The 22,943-nt window shown below is 38.0% G+C and overlaps 1 protein-coding gene across 1 annotated transcript in view; it reads right to left on the bottom strand.

The window, feature by feature from the left end:
- TMPRSS15 (transmembrane serine protease 15) overlaps positions 1-22,943 on the bottom strand; it is a 135,759-nt gene that overhangs the window by 9,916 nt on the left and 102,900 nt on the right. Inside the window, exons 19-23 of the mRNA XM_023227525.2 lie at positions 20,312-20,407; positions 16,872-16,921; positions 16,542-16,716; positions 3,099-3,280; positions 758-853 (exon numbers count right to left, since the gene is read on the bottom strand). Of these exons, the coding sequence (XP_023083293.1) occupies positions 758-853; positions 3,099-3,280; positions 16,542-16,716; positions 16,872-16,921; positions 20,312-20,407 (599 nt within the window). The remainder of the gene's footprint in view (positions 1-757; positions 854-3,098; positions 3,281-16,541; positions 16,717-16,871; positions 16,922-20,311; positions 20,408-22,943) is intronic.

Raw genomic sequence — 22,943 nt, 5'->3', positions numbered from 1 at the left:
GTGACAAGTAATAATTTGGATTTTGATGAGACTTTATCATGTGATTTACAAAAAAAGTTTTTGTAACCCCAGTTTATATTCATTTTAATGAGTTTTTTTTTTTAAACTTTATCAGAGTGTTTATAATACTAAAACTAGATATTGAGTTTGGGGGACACTTGAATTCCCCCTCAAAAGAATATAGTTTTATAATATCCTCTATGCAATCTGAAGAAATTTTTAAAAACTCTACAAATATATAGGCCAGGCGCGGTAGCTCAGGACTATAATCCCAGCACTTTGGGAGGCCGAGGCGGGTGGATCACGAGGTCAGGAGATCGACACGATCCTGGCTAACACAGTGAAACCCCGTCTCTATTAAAAATACAAAAAAAAAAAAAAATTAGCCGGGCGTGGTGATGGACGCCTGTAGTCCCAGCTACACCGGAGGCTGAGGCAGGAGAATGGCATGAACCTAGGAGGCGGAGCATGCAGTGAGCTGAGATCGCCCCACTGCACTCCAGCCTGGGCTACACTGCGTGACTCTGTCTCAAAAACAAACAAACAAACAAACAAAACTCTACAAATATACAAACTCTACAAGTATTCCTTTGAAAATTCTACAGATATATAACTCTATATATACATGTACATGCTTGACAGTACTTTTAGCAGATACTGAAAAATTGTTATATAAGATTTGCAAAGATGTTGAAAGTATTCACATTATAATAGCCTGTTTTTAAGGTTTTTTTTTTTTTTGAGTTTGATAATTTACCTTGATATACAACCTTCCCCCAACCAGCAATAGAACAATTTCTTCCTGCAGGAAAAACTTGATTTTCTTCTGGTAAACAAATAGGTTGTATGTAATCTGGAAAAACAAGCAAACAGCAAAACGAACAAACAAAGAAAAAGAAAGAACAGATTTACAAGCATTTCTAACAAGTTTTAAAAATCAATAATTTTCAACATTTAATCTAAAAAACATGTACTTTTGTTTTATCCTACCTGTACAAATTTTAGACATTGGTCTTAGGGAAATAGGCATTTTAGAGGAGCACTTACTTTGACAATAGATCAGCTACCACTGGTGGCCTTTTAGGGTCTTTTACAAGTCTCCTTATTACTCTTTTTTTTTTTTTTTTTTTTTTTGAGATGGAGTCTCGCTCTGTTGCCCAGGCTGGAGTGCAGTGGCCGAATCTCCCCACACTGCTGCAAGCTCCGCCTCCCGGGTTCCCGCCATTCTCCTGCCTCAGCCTCCCGAGTAGCTGGGACCACAGGCACCGCCACCATGCCAGGCTAGTTTTTTGTGTTTTTAGTAGAGACGGGATTTCACTGTGTTAGTCAGGATGGTGTTGATCTCCTGCCTCGTGATCCGCCTGTCTCGGCCTCCCAAGTGCTGGGATTACAGGCGCGAGTCACCACACCTGGGCCCTCATTACTCTTTTATAGTGTAAAAAATGTCTTAGTTCTGGTAATCATTTATATTTTATTTTTAAATAAAATTATGGTGCTCAATAGAGAGTGGTGCCAGTTCTCTGAAAATTATGGTAAGGATGATTTTTCAGCATCAATTAATAGAAACTTGGGCAAATGTTCTGAGGCTTTTTATTTTCCCCAATTATCACCATGTTAAAAAAGCTTTTAGGAGATTGTTTTACAGGGCAATTATGGAAACATTGACATTGGTCACTGACTTTTAAAGCCCTTCTTGCATCAATTTACAAACCAACTGGCACTCTTAAGCACCCACTGCCTGTAAGACCTAGGACAGACACAAAAATGAATAAGACACAGTGCTTATCCTTAAGGATAGGGATAGACAACTAACAGTAGCAATAGTCTGCTTTCGATAAGTGCTATAACGCATGTATAGATAACACCCCATGAAAACACCGAAATGGCAGCACTTTCTCCTAACCAGGCACTGAAAACGACTTAGGAATAAAAGTCTGAATTGAGCAGAGCCCTTCATGATAAAGTTCACTTTATCAAGGGATTTCTTACACATTTTCCAAGCATTTGGAGGAAGTCCTTCATTTGCCACTCAGATAATATTACCGAATCTCCATTAAAAACTTCATCCTGCCCATGCCTGTAATCTCAGCACTTTGGGAGGCCGAGGCGGCCGGATCACGAGGTCAGGAGATCGAGACCATCCTGGTTAACATGGTGAAACCCCGTCTCTACTAAAAATACAAAAAATTAGCCGGGTGTGGTGGCAGCGCCTGTAGTCTCAGCTACTGGGGAGGCTGAGGCAGGAGAGTGGCGGGAACCCGGGAGGCGGAGCTTGCAGTGAGCCAAGAACAGGCCACTGTACTCCAGCCTGGGCCACAGCTCCGCCTTAAAAAAAAAAAAAAAAAACACTTCATCCTATGAAGGCCGGGCGTGGTGGCTCACGCCTGTAATCCCAGGACTTTGGGAGGCCAAGGGGGGCAGATCACGAGGTCAAGAGATGGAGATCATCCTGGCCAACATGGTGAAACCTCGTTTCTACTAAAAATACAAGAAAAAAATTAGCTGGGCATCATGGCATGCACCTGTAGTCCCATCTACTTGGGAGGCTGAGCCAGGAGAATCTCTTGAACCCAGGAGTCAGAGGTTGCAGTGAGCCAAGATCATGCCACTGCACTCCAACCTGGGCAACAGAGCCAGACTCCATCTCACAAAACAAAACAAAACAAAAAACCAAACTTCATCCTATGAATAACTTAATTCTTATTCGCTTTCCCCACAGAACATATGTTCCTCTCTCAGTTTATGTCTTACTCTGGCCTTTTTGGTGGGTGAAACTGCCTTTCTTTTACATGAAAAATAGAGAGGGCGTGCATAATAACAGCAACTATTTATCTGAGCTTCTCCTTTGAGTTTACTGTTATACAGGGCTCAGAGAGTTTTATTCTACTGCTTCTTTCCAGAAAGTTGGATTTAAACATCCTGATGAAAGAAATGTAATATATTTCTCTCTATTCCCTAATCCCATTTAAGTTCTAATGATTTATGTAACAAATTATCTAACTTTTATGAATTAATGCATTGACATTGATAATATTTAAAATCTAATTTTGAATTAATTTTGGCAGATAAGATGACTAAGAGTGATTTCTTTTTTTTACCTGTGTAATTCACTTTAAATTCCAGATGCATCATGGCAATGTCGTTGTCCTTTCTTCGCTTATTGTAATGAGGGTTTATGACAATTTGATCTATCAATCGAGACACTGTTTGAGGAGAGTTCAGATTTGATGTCATATGCAGGCCTAGGATTGCTGTCCACTTGGATGGCTCTAAATTTCTCCTGAAAATTATAATGAAGAAATATGAAACACTCTCCATTCAAAACAGTTACTTTCTAGAAGATCTTCATCATAGACATTTCAGAATATTTTTATATCCTGGAATGTTGTTCAATTTCTCTGAAGAGTCATCCTTTAAAAATATTTCTTAAATCTTTATTTTTCTGATAACATAAAGAAAGTCCTAATTAGTGCTAATCTCTTTCTTTCACTTCTCTTAAGTCATATGCTGAGCTCTAGTTTTAGATTGTGGTTCTCAACTATGGTTGTACATTCCAATCTCCTGGGTGCTTTTAAATAATGCTGACACCTACCTCCCCTCCTCCCCCAATTCTAATGTAATGGGTCTGGAATAGACTACCAGACAATTTAAAAAATACTTTTAAAATTAAATCTCCAAATTTGTGCTAATATATGTAATATATAGGTTGGAGAAACTCTGCCTTAGGTCACATTTCACTGTGGCAATTATGTCCCTGTTCAGGGCTTTTTCAGACAACTGTAGCAACTGTAGTATAATGGAAGGAAGTTCAGATGCATTTTCCCATGTAGAGAGTCATTGATTTCACATATAGTTAAGGTAAACAGTATGTCTTATTATGATTTTTATAATCTAACATATAAACTTGAATAATCTCCATATACAATGCTGGCCATCTATAATAATTGGTAAAGGATAACACTTGTGTTGTAGAACAGATTAAGTTGGGTACTGTATTATAATTTGAAAATGTGCAAGGACTTTCAAATGTGCTATTGGCCTGCAATTTCTTCACACAAAGGAATTATCAGCTGGAATTAAGCCAGTTAAGCCATATTCACAATGAAGGTAAAATTCAATGATTGCAATCCTAGGCAGAGCTATTGATTCAATTCTTAACAGTCACAAATGTCTCATTTAATGTGGTATTTAAATATTAAAGTCCAAGTCACTTACAGATGTATAAAGGGCATGCAGTTACTTACGTCTATCTATCACTTTGTTTTATTTACCAAATTATTATGTTTGGTCAGGTAGCAGTCATCAGTAAAGCCAGTGAGTGTCCGAGCATTCAATAAGCGCCCACTGACAACTACATTGCATTAAAACTTGAAGAAATATACCTGAGTGCTCTGGAGCAACAAAATACTACTTGCTGCCAAGTGCAATACCAAGAACTTTTGTATCTCTTCATTGAATCCTTATCAGAATTTTACAATCAGAACAAACTAGGCGCTGATTATCTAAATGGTAGGAGGTGACTTTAATTGGAGCTGTCTGACTTTAGAGCCTGCACTTACACCAGTGACTGGGGTGCCTCATACAGCTCTGAGTGGGGTGCTGTGGGAGGGATTGAGCACTAGAAGGAAGGACTGGAGATGTGGTGAGCAAGAGGGAGAGGGAAGCTCTGCTGTTGGTTTCCCTGGGCCCAGGTAGGGGAAGTTGTCTCTGCTCCTCGTAGTTGGTGGCAGCTCCTTAAGTGGCTTAGAGACTGGGCCAGGAGGTCATTAGGGTGCTGTAGAGTCTTGACAAGAGGTCTTCTTGCTTTCTCTTCTCCAGGTCAGAGGAATCTGTACTTCAGCCACGCTCGGCATCTTGATAATTTCAGACATACTGACCGCACCCCACTTCCACTGTACCCTGGGATTCCCATGTCTACCCTAGCCTATGTAGGGAGAGTGAACAGAGCCAGATCTCTTCCTTGGTGTTCTATTTCTGAACTTCTTTCTCTATCACACGTTCAGTATATTTCCTAAGTCTCAACTGGTCAGTTTTCACTTGAGTAGCCTGCCTGTTAAGACTCACAGGTAACAAGTAGTTATTTTAAAAATTGTATGATTTTTTTTACTCAACATTTACCTCACACATTTACTCAATATTTACAAAAAATTAATCTTACAATTACTATACCATATGTTTCCTATTTGGCATTTTATTAAATTTATTTATACATCATATTTTCTGTTATATTCATATAACCAATGTATTAATATTTATAATTTATAGTGCATGCATATAAACTAGATATATAAATATTAGCTATATTAATGAAATAACTTTAATATTTTCTCACAGTGTATGAGATTCATTATATATAAGTCGGAGTTAATAGAGTACACGTCATTATTCAAAACTATAGGATTGTCTCCTCAGATGTTTTCTACGTCTTTTATCTTCAGAATTTTTCATATAGAAGTTCAGAGAGGTATATGCAGTTTATTTGCTATCGATTCAAATAAATGTTAAATTAAGGTATTTCAGAGAGAGAGCATCTAAACTCCCAAATTCTTATCTTTTGTAAATGCTGTACTCTGAGAACTAACCAACATAATTACTGATATGAGACAGCTTTTAGGTAACACAGTTTAGTAATCAACATTTCCTTTCATTATTTTAAGAACTTGAGTAGAAAACCAATATATGAACCAGGAACTGTGCAGATTAAACATACATGCTTCAAGCTACTCATCTAATTTAATACAATTTACAACAATATTAATCTGACACATTCTTGATAATTTCCAAAATGTTTTATTGTGCCACATAGAAAATAGCCTCCCTTTCATGTTTTTGTTACTTCAGTATCTATGAGCAGCACCATGGATAGGAAAAATTCCGCTACCGTGTATCATTTACATCTTTCTCTCAAAGAGAAAGGTTGCTGCACGAACCTTTCTGTCATGCACTTAACTTCCCCACCACAAAACCAACACTAGCACAAGCACCACTAGTACTACTCCATCTGGCAGTAATTTTAGAGCTTTTCCTCGGTGGAAAATGACTAGAGAATACCGAACTTACAGCCAATAGTTCTTAAGTTCTATGAGCCACTTGAGGAAGTTTCTAAAACTTTAGATTTCTAGTTTCCATTTCCAGAAACCCTGATTTGGAAAGTTGGGGTGGCACTCAACAATCTGTACTTTATAATCACTGGTGGGATATTGAGCAATGCAGAAAACGTCCTAGCTTTTTTATATACCCAAATCTGAGGGGTGGTGGAAGACAGCCTTCAGAAAAATCATTTTCTTTTTTATATACTTAAATATGAGGGGTAGCAGAAGACAGCCTTCAGGAAAATCATTTAAGATGAAGAGATGGGACTTTTTATGTTTTTAAAATTTGGTCTCAAAGCATCTCCTTTCTAGTAAAGGAAGGAAGAGCTATAGGACAGAAGATAGATGGGCACAGGAGAAGGTGAGAACCACCTTGAACTGGAAATCCCCAATCCAGTAGAGGATAAGGACGGCAAAGATAGGGCATCTTTAGACAGAAGTTGGCTGAATTTACTTTGGGAGGCAGAGGCAAGTGGATCACCTGTGGTCGGGAGTTCGAGACTGGCCTGGCCAACATAGTGAAACCCCGTCTCTATTAAAAATACAAAAATTAGCCATGCGTGGTGGTGCATGCCTGAAATCCCACCTACTCAGGAGGCTGGGGCAGGAGAATCGCTTGAATTCTGGAGGCAGAGGTTCCAGGGAGCCGAGATTGTGCCATTGCACTCCAGCCTGGGTGACAAGAGCAAAACTCTGTCCAAAAAAAAAAAAAAGAAGCTGGCTGAATTTTTGCTGCATTTCACCATCTGTCCTGCACAAGCAAGATATTTATCTCAGTAGCAAGAGAAAGAGAAGCACGGAAGGCTGGAGAGGGCAGAAAAACATACACACATACACTCGTGGTCTCTGTAACCCCAAAGATGCTTCTTTGAAAAAAGATGCTTTTTTCCCATTTCCTGTGACGCAGAAGCAGCACCAGATAAGATGAACCGGTGGTGTCCCAGATGTATGTGACTATGTGCTGATGTGAAAATAACTTCACCATTCTACACATCAGGATGTCCGTTTGTAAGTGGGAATTTCAATGCAGTAGAAAGCTATATGGTAAGACAACTATGATAGAGCATCACAATAGGCTGAAAGGAAAAGAAAATCAGTGGGAATCCAAAGCTGTAAATTAAAATCTTTTTCCTGTTTTACTATTACTAAAGGTGGCAAAACAGCAACCTCGACAAATTTGCACCATGCCAACACTGATGTTTACACCCAGCACAGCATTTTTGGTCTCTATTTTTATTCTCCTCTGAATATAACGAGGATTCCTAGATGGCTAGCCAATTCTAATATTTGAGGCAACTGAACATTAGAATGCTTCTGATATATAGTGTTGTTGCCAGAGAATAAGAAAGTTTTCAAGAACATCGGGCAATTCTGAAAGGACAAAGAAGCCAGATTAAATGGAATACTATGCAGCCATAAAAAAGGATGAGTTTGCGTCCTTTGTAGGGACATGGATGCAGCTGGAAACCATCATTCTTAGCAAACTATCACAAGAAGAGAAAACCAAACACCGCATGTTCTCACTCATCGGTGGGAACTGAACAATGAGCTCACTTGGACTCGGGAAGGGGAACATCACACAATGGGGCCTGTCATGGGGAGGGCGGAGGGGGGAGGGATTGCATTGGGGAGTTATACCTGATATAAATGATGAATTGATGGATGCTGACGAGTTGATGGGTGCAGCACACCAACATGGCACATGTATACATATGTAACAAACCTGCACGTTATGCACATGTACCCTAGAACTTAAATTATAATAAAAAAAAAAAAAAAGAAATAACACTGGCCAAGTTTTAGCAAGGTGACTCTCATGTAATGATCATTATAATTACCCTAGTTAAAAGAAATGAGTTGTTTATGAAGGGCCATGTGTCTGCAATGAAACTCAAAAGAGAAAAGTTAACAGGTGCGAAAGGTAGTTTTATTGTAAAAGGAGGGTAGACAACAAGGATATGTTTAATTTTTCTTCCTTTTCATGAGCAAGGAAAAGAGTTTTATATATGTGAATATTTTTATTTAATTTTAAGTAGAAATCTGTTTTTAAAATATGGGTATATGCTTATTTGTGTAAGTGTAAGAAACAGAAGTAAGTACAGGAAACAAGAAATAGCCCAAACATTCCTGAGCATAATTTTACTTCCTGAAACATAAGGAATCATCTTTGAACTCTTTTCTTCACTTGACTTCCAGGATTCACCATGCACTTGTGATTTTCCTTTCATTTCACTCTCTCTGTTCTTCCGCAGTCTTTTTTTCTTTTTTTCCTCCCAGGTCTTTTTTCTTCATCTTAAATTCTAAATTTTAGAATATCCCAGGGGTCTGCCTTCGGCCTTCTCTTTTATATCTACAGTGGCCTCATATAATCTCATTCAAGTCATTATTTTAAATACCGACAATATACTGACAACTTCTAAATTTGTATTTTAATTCTTGACTTCTTCCATACAATCTAGATTTGTATGTCCATAGCCTGACATCATTGACTGATACCAACTTGGATGTCTAACAGGCAGCCCCAAGCTTGCTATATAAAACTCGGAACTCTTACTCTGTTTCCAATCTGGTTTCTTTCTGTTTTCCTCAGCTCAGTAAATGATGTCAACACTCCATTCTCTTTTCCTTACTTCCTTACTCCATATATGTGATCATTAATAAATGCAGATGACCCTAACCATCAGAACTTACTAATGAGATCCAGCCACTTCCTCAGCTTCGTCAGCTATGGTCCTGACTGGTCTCCCTGATTTCACCTTTGCTCCTCCCAGCAGTCCCATCTTCACGCATTTGCCTGATTAGATAATGTCACTCTTCGGTCCTCCAAATGGTCCCTCGTCCTATTTACCATAGCCTCCTGAGACCTCTCCAGGGCTCGATCCATAGTTCCAGCCTCATCACTGCCACTCTGCCAATCCCTTTCTGGGAAACAGCAACAGGGTTTCTTGAGGTGTCTGGAATAAGTCTACCTCATGTCTACCCCAGAGCATCACAGTTTGCTGTTACCTTCCGAGAAATTTGTGTAACGTTCTCCTTCATTTCTTTAGATTTTCCTTCCATTTTCAATTGGTCTGCGAAGCTTTCTCCAACCACTGTATCGAAAACAACCTTCTTGCTCTTATACGTTCTGTTCATACTACTTTTCTTTACTGCATGTATCATGGCTAAAGTATTTATTTAAATGTTTTCAGCCTTAACCTGTCATATAAACCTTATCAGAGCAAAGATTTTGTTGGTCTGTGTAACACTATCATCCTCAAACTTAGAAAAATACTTAGCACAGGATAAGTGCTCAGCACGTCATCTGATCGAATGGATATAAAAAAAACAGTAAGCAATCCAAGAGCAGGAAGGAGTGAATATTATCAGTGGTTCCTCATAACCGCCAGGTAAAGGGGCAGAGTTGCGTATCAATCCACATCATTTCACTCTCTGATCTTCCTCAGTCTTTCCCTACCCCACCCAGCTCTTTTTTCTTTTTTAATATTTAGAGTCTCAAACTCTATATATTACAATATTCCTTATTTGTGTAGCAAGCTATGCAAAATAACTAAGAAAAAGGGGGCTCAGCAGTGTGATTCAAGATGATGAATTAATTATCAAAGTAGAGGTAACTTCAGAGATATGATAGAAACTTTTAGGAAATAAAATTTCTGAGTGCACCAATAATTATAATGAGATACCTGACGAATAGACATATGTTATTAAAATAGTGCTAATAGAATGGTGTCAAGGAAATGGATTGCATGATATGGGTCAAGAGAGACCCACAGGAAACATAATTTTACAGGGAAACACAAGATTGGAAGTTGATAAAACTTCTAATAAAGACCTAAATCTAATAAGTCTTAGTGGTCCAGTAAGATAATATTAACTTTTAGGAAGATGACTAGCACCCAAACTTGAAATATTTTGGAAAAGGATCCAAGACCTAAGCTCTAATCGAAAGTCAATATTACTAACCTACCCTTGAAATCTCTACTGTCTATGACGATTTCTCAAAGAACTAACAATAGAACTTCCATTCGATCTACTAATCCCACTGCTAGGACTCTACCCAAAGGAAATCAGTATATCAAAAAGATACCTGCATTTGTGTGTTTATGACAGCACTATTCACAATAGAAAAGACACTGAATCAATATAGGTGTTCATCAACAGATGACTGGATAAAGAAATGTAGGATATATACACAATGAAATACTATTCAGCCAGGAGAAAGAATAAAATCATGTCTTTTGCAGCAACATGGATGGAACTGGAGGCCATTATCTTAAGTGAAACAACTTTCAAATATTCCCACTTATGGTGGGAACCAAATAATGTATAGTGGACATAAAGTGTGGAATGATAGATCAGAGAGAGTTAGAAGGATGGTGCTGTGGGAGGGGGGTGGATATTAAGAAATTAATGGGTAAAGTGTATGTTATTCAGGTGATGGATACCCTAAAAGCCCTGACTTCATCATGATGCAGTCCACCCATGTAACTAAATTACACTTGTACCCCATACATTTACACAAATAACATCTAAAAGAGAAGTCTCTATTGTTCTGAGAAAATGCTCTTCCTGTTGGTTTTTTTTTTTTTTTTTTTGGTAGAGACGGAGTGTTGTGTTGTTCTGTCGCTCAGGCTGGAGGGCAGTGGTGAGATCTTGGCTCATCACAACCTCTGCCTCCCGGGTTCAAGCAATTCTCCTGCCTCAGCCTCCCGAGTAGCTGGGACTACAGGTGCACGCTGCCACACCTGGCTAATTTCTTTTGTATTTTAGTATAGATGGAGTTTCATGGTGGTTGCCCAGGCTGGTCTCAAACTCCTGAGCTCAGGCCCGCCTCGGCCTCCCAAAGTACTAGGATTACAGGCGTAAGCCACTGCCTCCGGCCACTCTTCTTCTTTCTTATCTGCAAATATTACCATAATCTTAAAATAATATTATAGTATATCTGCAATCTGAAGAACATTATATATTATAAGCCTAACTCCCTAGAGTGATAAGACTAGGTAGATAAACAGAAAAATAAAATTAAAATAATAATACGTATATTTAGGATAGGTTTAGTAGAAATTAAGTATTTAAACATTATTGAATGGATATATGTTCTGTGTTCTGCTTAGAGCATGAGGCATTCAAAAAAATCCAAATTTTAATTGCAATTACAGTAACAATTAAGTAATGTTATTTTATTATAAATGCTTAACTGTCTAAAAAGTTGATTTTCAAAATTTTATTAGTTATATCTGTTTAATAAATGGAGTACCAAATAAATTATGAATAGGCCAGGCATGGTGACTCACACCTGTAATCCCAGCACTTCGGGAGGCTGAGGTGGGCAGATCACCTGAGGTTGCGCTTTCAAGACCAGCCTGACCAACATGGAGAAACCCCATCTCCACTAAAAATGCAAAATTAGCCGGGTGTGGTGGTGCATGCCTGAAATCCCAGCTACTCGGGAGGCTGAGGCAGGAGAATCACTTGAACCCGGGAGGTGGAGGTTGCAGTGAGCTGAGATGGTGCCATTGCACTCCAGCCTGGGCAACAAGAGTGAAACTCTGTCTCAATAAATAAATAAATAAATAAATAAATAAATAAATAAATAAAGTATAAATAGTAGTCTCTATTTCTCACCATGCCCCAAATACCTCATATATGAAATTATTTATTTCAGGAGTGTTAACACATATTTTAAGGAATTGTTTCAATAAGAAATCAGGCAATCCCTTTGATGTCTGTCTGCTCTGAAAAGCTAAATTAAAGAGTGAGATATTGGCAAGAGGCTCCCTATCACTAATTTCATCTTTAATAGATGTCTATTCAATGACTGTGACTCAGACTGTAAATCTATATATGATTGCCCATCCAAGTGACTCCATATTTGTTTCTGGAAGCTGGGATGTGAACGACTAGAAAGAGGTAATGAAGCAACTCTTTGGGTGACTGGAATGTTTTACATCTTCAAAGGAATGTCATTTAACAGGTGCATGCATCTACAAAATGCATCAAATTGTATACTTAAGTTTATGCTTTTTGCTATATGTCAGCAGGAAAAAAGAGTGGAAAACAAATATGAGACCCTGGTTAATGATTCTGCTTCATGCAGTAGTGTGAGTTAGCAATTCTCAAACTCCTTTTTGTGTTCCAGGCTTTCCAGACGTCAGCAAATACATCAATAGCTTGTGGATAACAGGAACAATGTTTTTTACTATTGGAATCAAGATGTAAAACTTGTGGATAATAGGAACAATGTTTCTTATTATTGGAATCAAGATGTAAAAATACAGAAGAAGACAAGATTAGAATTTGCCTTGTAGTATTCTATTTGAGTTGGAGTCATTGTTTTGAGTTTATATTTATAGGTACATAATAGAGCTTTGTTCATTGTATAGTTTTAGGAACAGGACACAAAAACGGTAGCCATAAGCACACAAGATCATGTTTACCAAAATACAGAAATAACTGAAATTAGTTAAATAGAAATAAGGTTTCTCACGGAAAAGTTGACTTCAGGGCTAGGACAGAAAACATGTAAGATTAACCTGGAGCATCTTATTTTGAGAGAAAATAAAAGAAGGTCTCAAAGAGTGGGACTATATTAAGGCTGATAAAGGAGCAAGCTTGAGTTTTTTTTTTTTTTTTTTTTTTTTTTTTCTTTTTCAAATAGAAGAATCTTCCCACCTAATAACTGGCCTATATTCAAAAACATTAAAAACAAGAAATACAGAAAGGGGCTACTCTGCACTAAAGGAGATGAAAAAAGTGTAGCATTCAAGTGCAATACAGTATCCTGAATCGGTTCTAACATGGCAAACATACAAACAAAATAAAGAGCCTATTTGTGACAATTTAATTAGGATTGTATTTCATTAATGTGAAATTTCCATGATTTGCTGTGATTCTGTAGGAAGTATCCTGTTTTTAGTAAAAATACACTGACTACTTAAGAGTACAAAAATACATCTAACCTACTATGAAATTGTTCGGAAAAAAAAGTCTCCTGACTTAGAAAGAGATGATGATAAAATATATAAAGGAAAATGTAAGCAATTGGTGAGTCTGAGTAAAGGTATAAAGGGCTCTCTGTACTATTTTTGCAATTTTTATGCATGTTTGAAATTATATCAATATAAAAATTTCAGAAAATAAATATGCTGAATATCTGTTGTGCAAGACTTGGCCTCTCCTTTCACAGAGGCTTCCTATGCAGGAACTGCAACATAATCAACATTTTTTTGCACATTCCTGCATGAATCGTGGTAGGCAAAAGCATTGTGGCATCTTATTGTTGTCCTGACAAGCAAGATAGATATCCTTATGAATTGCCTACAGGTGAGGAAACTGACTTATAGAGATACTAAGTTGCTTGTCCATAATCACATATGTGATTTTTTTGGATATAAAGGATTAAAATCCTCTCCTTTAGTTCAAAGTCAAACTTGCCCTTTAAACCACAGCGAGGTTGGCCGACACTTTTCCAAATCCTTCTTTTAAGGTTGTAAAAGGGCAACACCATGGCAGAGAAACCGAACAGGCACAGGGTTATTTAGAATCACTCAGGTTAACTTAGCCTGAGGAATGCAAATGAAGTGTTGATAAGATTAAACAGAAGAGCTGTTCAATTAAACCATTTAACCACCTGCGGATTAAAACACCTGGAACAGGTTTACACTGAGGGCAAAGCCACTTGCATAGCATGAATTTAATAACTTGCTTGGTCTGGGTTATTCTTTTTATTAGGAAATTAAGCTTTCCATAGCACAATTAGGGTTTTAAAGAGACAGATAAGAGCCAGTATTAACGTACTGATTAAACAGTTTTTGATTAAACTATCTAAAACAGTATCAGAAACTTTCTTTGTTAGAGACGTGAAGTAGAAAGCAAGAAAGCTGTTAGGCACTAGAGAAAAAAAATAATTCTGCTGAATGCTGAAGGAGAATAAAATGCATGGTTGGTAAGGATAATTTTGAATTCATCACAATTCTAGTACAACTTACCTTTGCTTGTGCTTAAGCTGAAACTGAAAAGACATTTTATTGTCCTATGTGTTTGTGTGGGAGAAGCAGGAGCCTAGGAGAGCCAAAGTAATGCCATTTTAAGTTCAGCCCCATCTTGGTAACAAGACACATTCCTTGCTGGTCATGACTCATAGTCATAAAATGTTTATTGTTGAGGAAGCAGCCTAAAGATACCTACAAGGACACAATCCTACAACAATGGAAAGTCCAAATGTCTCAACACCCATAACAATATATGCTTTCAAGATAATTATGCTTTGATGTACTTACACACTGCAATGTCAAGGATTGTTTTCTCTAAATCAATAGAATAATAAATTTTGTCAAAGTTACTGTCATGTAGACACAGCTTAGTTTAGCCTTTACATCAACAAGACCCCCATATAAGAAAAACTTAAAACAAAGACAGGGCATTCCTTCTCTTGCTTTCTAAGGATGCCCAACTCTGTGACTCATGAGCTTTCAATAAATGATCTTTTTGCACTGCACTCTGTGACTGGCCTTGAATTCCCTCCTGTGTGAGATCCAAGAATCCTCTCTTGGCACCTGGATCTGTACTCCTTTTCTCTGGTAACAATTGGACATGTGTTTATACTAGCTAAAACTGCCTTTCTATTTTCTTCACATATTTGTTGTTTGGAAAGTTATGATATTGGTATCATTGAACTGTTAGAAGCACATCTGTAAAACCGATCATTGAAAGACATCGCTAATATTACTGCGAGCATGATTGACATTTAGAAAGCATATGTTTGACAAGAACATTAAATAGGAATTTGCCAAATTCAAGGTTGATATAGCAAAGTTGCTAACTTATTAAGATCTACCTATGTGCAACAGAAAACACTGGCTCTTTAGCTAAAAGTAGCTTTAATTTGCATCACAGTTAGGATACAGATGCTACCTATCTGTGACATGTCCAACCCAAACAATATATGTCGATGAAGGTTAAAGCCATGTTTAGAAGGGGATGGAAAAATTGCCTCTACAGACTCTTGCCATAGTATGAAAATAAATTACAATTACAGCAAAGTCAAGAGGGTGCACTTTAGTTATGGGAGAGTCTGTAATTTAGTCTCCAGGATGTAACACTCAATGGATAGAATCAGGGAGAGCTTTAGATGTAGATGGGATGGTGCTGTAGGTAGCTCCTTTGGAGACCAGCTATTTGGCAAACCTGAGATCTAGTCGAGGGTCCTTTTTCTCCAAAGTCCTGGGATTATGCATTTGAGTCTACTTTCACTCTGATATAATGGGTATTTAGGCATAAGTGCAATCTTTTAATGTTCATTCTACCTGGCTTTCCCTATCTCCTTTAAAATTTTCACAATCTCTGTGTCTGACAGTTTGTCTTTATTTACCCAAGGACCTTAAATATCTGCGTGGGTAAGCAAAGGTAAGTCTTGTAACCTGATTAACTATGACTGCCTCTTCCGTGCCTGGTTCTTTCCTCTTCCATGCCTGATTCTTTCCTCGTCCATGCCGGGTTCTTTCTAACATGGTCCTTTCCTCAGGGCTTCTGGATGCTGACTACAGAGAGGTTTACTCTAATCCTTATGAGTAAGGTCATTCACTGGACGTCTCACTGACATAGGGGCAGGAGATGAGTCCTAGATCAAGCTCATGCGTCTTCTGTGAGGAAGCTCCCTTTTCCCTGACCGAATTCAGAACCACGTGACTACCTAGAGAAGTGGCATCTTTCACGTGGAAGAGGAGAATGAACATGTTCTTGGGCCCAGGATCATTTAGTTTTTCCTCCTTTACTCTCACCCCCTTCCATTCCTCCTTTACTCTCACCCCCTTCCATCCACTCTGTTCTCTCCTCTAGGACTGTAAAATAAATGCCAGAATTCAACATGTATCTTGTCCTATTATAGTACAAAACAGAGTCAGATACGGTTGATATTAGTTCTCAATTTCAGTTAATAGGTAGCAATCAGAATAGATCTGGCTTAAGAACTGAGTATTTTTATCCTAATTCACAACAAAGTGCTTATCCATGAACTTCCAGAGCATGGTATAATCGTAATTTGAGTGCACCCTAAGCATACTTTCTAATACTGACAATTTGCTAGCAATAAATATTGGACACATTGAATGGTAACCAGTATGATTTTTACAATAAATACTAATTTCACACTCTTAAAAAGGCTTACCGTGTGAATTGGCAAAAGTTTCCATTTTTATGTATGTAAAAGGGTCTAATGACGTAGTATCTAATGTAGAATAATTAATATTTGTATCTAATGCAGAAGAATTTTTTAAAATTTCTCTCTATTTTCAGACATGACATTAATGGGAAAATAATTGGAATGTTTATAATGTCATAAACAGCAGGATTTTCCTGCTGGGGTGGTTTTGTGAGGCTACATGAAATGGGACGCTCGGCAGTCTGCTATGGTGACCTACTTTGGGAAGGGACACTTGGCATCACACTCACCCATACACGCAGTGTGCGGCGGACACCAGCCAGTCACTGCTGACGAGAGATGCGCCACAGAGCAGTTGCCCGCCATAATACAGACCCACAACCCAGGGCCAGGCCCCCTCTTCGGCATTACTTCCTCCAACAATCTTTGGGGTGATGTCTTGAGCCACCAGTTTTTTTCCACAAGCTATTAAAACAATTGGAGAAAGAGCATCTATTTCATTTTTGTCATTTCTTCTGATGGTGAAAATTGATAACAAAATAACTTCAGGTGAGATACAAACTCTATTCAGAATTTTAAACAGAATGCTGGACGGGGGATATGACAACATATTTACTTACATTTATGGTTACACCGTAACCGAATCAAGGAATCCTGTAAACACTGTTGACTGTAATAGAAGAACAATCATATTTTTACAATTATGCATTTAGTATTTTAAAGTCAAACATCGTGTAGGTTATCCTAATTTTGCTTTAGTAAAATGGACATCTTAATGTCTCATATATGAAATGTAGGGAGACTGAATTATAAGCCGAAGAAGCCCTAGTTTAATGCCAAATAGAGGTGAGTTTACATCCTTATTCTACCATTTCTATGTGACTTCAGGGAAGTTGCTTAATATCCCTGAGACCTAGTTTCTTCTTCCATAAAATGGGGGTGATAGTACTTTATTGGAGTGTTGTGGGAAGAAAAAGCAGTATTTGCAATAAAACTATTAGAGGGCCTTATACACAATGAAATTCTATAAATGATAGATACTGTTATTTTACTTGAACCAATATTGGTTTTCATGATTCTATAACCCAGAGTATGCCTCAGTATTGCCAATCCGGCAACTATTCCGTGCCCAACACTGTGTATGAGGCTGTGTGCTTCATTCAGGGAACTGAACGATGAATGTGTCACAGGCGCTGCTTTCAAGGAAGGCAGACATGTAACAAGCACATATAAAAGAAAGCATAAAAAAAAAGCATAGGCCAGGCGCGGTGGCTCACGCCTGTCATCCCAGCACTTTGGGAGACCGAGGCGGCGGATCACGAGGTCAGGAGATCGAGACCATCCTGGCTAACTCGATGAAACCCCGTCTCTACTAAAAATACAAAAAATTAGCCGGGCGCGGTGGCAGCGCCTGTAGTCCCAGATACTCGGGAGGCTGAGGCAGAAGAATGGCGTGAACCCGGGAGGCGGAGCTTGCAGAGAGCCGAGATCCCGCCACTGCACTTCAGCCTGGGCGGCAGCACGAGACTCCATCTCACAAACAAACAAACAAACAAACAACAAAAAAAAAAGCATAAGCATAAATTACTGAAAACGCATCAATCACCTGCTTAGAAATTTAAATACCAACTCTTTTTTCAGTGTCAAGAATTCCATTTTAAACAAAAACTAAGCAAATTTGTTTTACAATGCATTCTACTAATCAGCCACTAGATATCAGTATAACACAAGAAATTAAAGTACTTGCTCCCACTCTTTCTAAACGTAACCACTGCAGATATCGCTACATTAAAACACACACATTATACATGCAGATACACATATAATCGTAATGACTTACATTTATATACTTAGCTACAGCTAATGGTACATGCTGTTTAGGTCTTTAAAAATGCAACGTAAATAAGACCTAAGGTCCATATGTCCAAACAAAGCAATACAGTGTTTCAGAAAAATATATGATAAAGTTTATTTGAAATCATATGTATCCATATTGAATGACTGTCATATTCTTTATAATACAGAATGATTTTAGTTGAAATATAAGGAAGTCTATCTTTTTAGTAACTAGTGTGCATGCATGTGTATCAATCTAGATATATTGATATGTATTTGTAACACCCCAAGGAAGTCTCAGTTAACTCCCCTTTTGTTAATCCTGTGGTGGGAGATGGTGGTCTGAGTCTTGCATATATCTCACAACAGGTTAAACAATCAGAACAGCCCGGGTGTGGTGGCTCACCCTGTAATCCCAGCACTTTGGGAGGCCGAGGGGGATGGATCATGAGGTCAGGAGATCCAGACCATCCTGGCTAACACAGTGAAACCCCGTCTCTACTAAAAATACACAAAAAGTAGCCAGGCGTGGTGGTGGGAGCCCGTAGTCCCAGCTACTCGGCAGGCTGAGGCAGAAGAATGGCGGGAACCCGGGAGGCAGAGCTTGCAACGAGCCGAGATCGCGCCGCTGCACTCCAGCCTGGGCGACAGAGCGAGACTCCGTCTCAAAAAAAAAAAAAAAAAAAAGAATATAAGTCAGTAGATTTTTATAGTTGGCGGAATCCTCTTCTTTTACTTATTTTTTATTACAACCACTAGTGCAAGGGCATTTTCAAAAGTACCAGTTTTCATAGGGATACAAACATAATCATCTATGCAATAAATAATAAATGCATAAATAAATTAACCAAATTAATAAATAGATGAACATATGTCTGATTTTCTGCCAACTCAATATAATGTGGCTAACGAAGGAAGGGATCAAGGACATTTAATTAACTGGCTTGTTGATGTCATGAAAGGTTAAAATATGTCTATAAATGATGTTTCCTTCAAATAGCACAAACATACATTATAATAGTGACACCAATGGAAAATGATACTGGCATTTCATTGATAAGCATAGAATAAGCTAGTTCTGATCTGAAACATGCATATAATTACCATAAATGATTGTAAATAGTTTTTTTCTTACAAATTGTCAAATGCCTCTGAGACATGAATAGAAGAAATTCTTAACGTACAAACTGCTTCAGGATCTATATGGTAATATAAATTTAGACATGCCTTATAGGAAAGGAAATCTAGAAGCCTGCTTTCTCACTTGCAGATGCTTTGCTTCATATCCGATGAGACTCATACTATCAGTCAAGGTCCAGCAAACATTGATATAAAACATTCAATTGCAAAGTTCTTTTTTTGGTACTCAAAATACTCTTTTACCATTTTTATTTTTTTACTGGTTAAGCTCACAGAAATGGTAACTTTTCATGAAAAACCAAATAATCATCTAATTTCCTTTTTTACCATTAAAAAGTATACCAGCAAAGCATCTTAAATCCTTGTTTGCAGTTATGGCTTCTTGCAGTTACGTTCTTCCCACCCACAGCTGTTCTTTAATGGAACTGTAAAATTCAGAAGCCAATTTCAACAAAAATTACTATTAACACCCAAATAGGAGAAATGACTTAATCTAAGCTAAAACAGATCTTTGAATACAGGAAAGATGCTGCTTTTTAATACCTTAGTAAAGGCTATAAAAGTAAACCTAATATTGAAAAGTAAAAGAGAATATGTAGACACCACGAAAAGTCTAGACTTCTTCATTTAATATTCGTGCTCTATTTGCCAAGGAAAGGAAAGAATATCATGATTTTCCCCTCTTTCTTCTCTTTTAGTGGTAGCTAATTTGTGCTGCCTTCTTTAGTCTGATCAACACTGGACCTGTTTTATCCCAGTTCTCACAATTTCTTTCCATGTGATTTAATTGTGTATTAATCCAAGGCTAAGGATAAAAAAGGGTATAAAATTAAAACACATCAAATCCCTACAAGTGTGCCAGAAATTTACATATAGAATATTTCTTTTGACCATCTTATATATATTAGGGTTAGAAAATGTTATCAGATATTAAATACTATTTGAGATTACTTAAATAATAAGTCAAATAACTTTCAAGATTATATGGCCAGTATGTAATAGCATTCAAATCTGACTGGCTTCAACAATCTATCTTCTCCCATGTCTATGTACAACTAGTCTAAGAACAGATTTAGGGACCCACCTGGGTGTTAGTATTAAGCTGCCATCAGGTGCTGTGTTTAATTTGACAAATGGTCCACCATTGGTAGAGAAGATTGTCATTGATGAGTTTCCACTCCTAGAGAAAAAAGAAAAAAGCACACAGACAAAACAAAAGCATAAAGAAAAGACCATAAGCTAGACTTGCAATTCTTTAATGCTGTGGACATTAAAACAAATTATGGGATTCCAGCCAAAAAAATTAACATTTTAATGTAAACTTCAAGTGTTTTCCTATCTAAAGGATAAAGCAAATCAGTAGAATTACCCATAATCACATGAAATGTAATTTTAACTTTAATGTAATATCTTTAGTCTTTGCTTGCATTCTTAGATGTTTTCTTACAAAATTAAAATCATTACATATATCACTTAGTTATCTGGTGTAATAAATTTGATTTTTCTATGTTGTCAAATAGTTTCCATAAAAACCGCTTTGAATGACAACTTCACAGCATTGCTGCACTGTAATTTATTAAGTTTTTCTCCTGTATAGCTCATCTTTTTTTTTTAGCTCATGTTTTTAAAAGTGCATGTAGAGAACAATATAGGCATAAAGACTGTCTTCAGTGTTTACCTCTCAAAACGTTGCTTTGTTCTTCATATTTCATTCAATTCAAAGGCTAACAAGCCCTAATTTAAAGGAAGTCATGTGATTGCACCAGAGAGACTATGTAGCCTTGGCCTGCAAGCGTCAATTGGCGAGGCACCACAGGGTGGAGAAAGAGACACCTCCGTGTGACCAAAGACATGTAGCCCCTAGGCCGTCTTTTCCCTGAAAACCCGTCATTCCCATGCTCTCAACTGTTAGCTCTAATTGAAGATTTCTCTTAATTATCCTGACACTCTGTTTTAGACTTAGCCAGAGACTTTTAGCTTTTAATTCTTAATCTTGTTTCTTGCCTTTTATTTATTTCAGATTTTGATCATCATATGAAAATATCCCTTTAGGCTGGAAACATCCCGATTTCTGCCATCTTCTGCTGGTGAGCAGGGAGATGGCGTGGTTCTACCTTTTGGAGTACTGTGACCGACCTACCCATTGCCTCTTTAAAAGATGCCCCAATGTCTTCCCCAAGCTATTGCCAACACTAACCCTTTTCTGCCTGTTTCCAGGGAACTTCCAAATAACATTCAAAGATTTTCTGCTCAATTAGAAGATAAGAACTATTTAGAAGGTGGTTCTTCTCTCTTTTAATGCTTTTATCAAGCTGAAAGCATGTTTGTTTAGTAGCTTTCATCTACGGAACATAGAGCTGGGACTATAGATGTCTATTCAATGATCCAGAATTTAAACCTTGCACTTTTATTTTATTTTATTTTATTTTATTTTATTTATTTATTTATTTTGAGACGGAGTCTCGCTCTGTCGCCCAGGCTGGAGTGCAGTGGCCGGATCTCAGCTCACTGCAAGCTCCGCCTCCCGGGTTTATGCCATTCTCCTGCCTCAGCCTCCCGAGTAGCTGGGACTACAGGTGCCCACCACCTCACCTGGCTAGTTTTTTGTATTTTTTTTTTTTAGTAGAGACGGGGTTTCACCGTGTTAGCCAGGATGGTCTCGATCTCCTGACCTTGTGATCCGCCCGCCTCGGCCTCCCAAAGTGCTGGGATTACAGGCTTGAGCCACCGCGCCCGGCTGCACTTTTATTTTATAAACAGATAAAAGTAACTCAAACACACAAAGCCATTCCCATTCTTTAATAAAGCCTGAAATGAATTTGCCAAAGGAAAGATGAGCCTTGGAATTCCTATTGTTAGAGATCATGATATTCCTCCAAGTGGGCAGAAGGAAAATCTCATTTAAATATTTATATAAAATGCTTTTGCTATGGCTTAGAAAACAAAACAGGTATGAAGACGTCAAAGGGTAGCTGCGAATGTAGAAAGTCTGGAATGCTCCAGGTCATGAAGAACTTCACAGATGCAGAACAGTTATATTTAAGGACTCACACATTTAGAGCAGACCGAATGTAGATAAAAACAGATCGTAGAGGACCTTGAATTTGACCATTCTTGCAGGTTTTGGTAGAAATCATCATGGTAATCTCAGCTTTCAAAAATATCAAGGGATGCCATTTCAAATTAAAGAGGCTTTAGTTGTGTTTTGCTGCCTGCAGGCTCCAGGAACATCATTGGAATTGGTTAATTAGTGAACATCATTGCTGCCAGAGTAAAGTTGGTTGGTTGGGAGAGTCATTCTCCGACCTCCCTTCTAGACATCGCTCTTATTTTCTTGTGTTTGATCACATTTCTAGTTTCCTCATTTGGCTGAATGCCTGCCATGTGTTGAACATTCTTCTAGGTACTTTTCCATGTTCTTGACTCCCCATGACACATTCTCAAAGTGATGTTCTCCAGACAAGCAGCATCAGCCTCAGGAGAGAATATAGGTCAAAAGGCAAATTCTCCAGGCTCACTCGAGGCCAACTTAGCCAGTAGTCTTAGGCCTGCTCTAGGGTAGGGTCTGGTTATCTGTATTTTACCAAGCCCTCCAGGTGATCCTGGTGCCTGCTATAGTCAGGAAAACATGTCACAGCCAAATATGGCATCTTTTTCTGCTACTGGCACGAGGCTCTGCTTTTTGATATCCAAAGTGACTTCTAGTTCCCAGTAAT

The sequence above is a fragment of the Piliocolobus tephrosceles genome, chromosome 19 (genome assembly GCF_002776525.5).
Source record: "Piliocolobus tephrosceles isolate RC106 chromosome 19, ASM277652v3, whole genome shotgun sequence".
In the NCBI taxonomy this organism is placed as follows: Eukaryota; Metazoa; Chordata; class Mammalia; order Primates; family Cercopithecidae; genus Piliocolobus; species Piliocolobus tephrosceles.
This window is presented reverse-complemented; position numbering and strand designations above follow the sequence as displayed.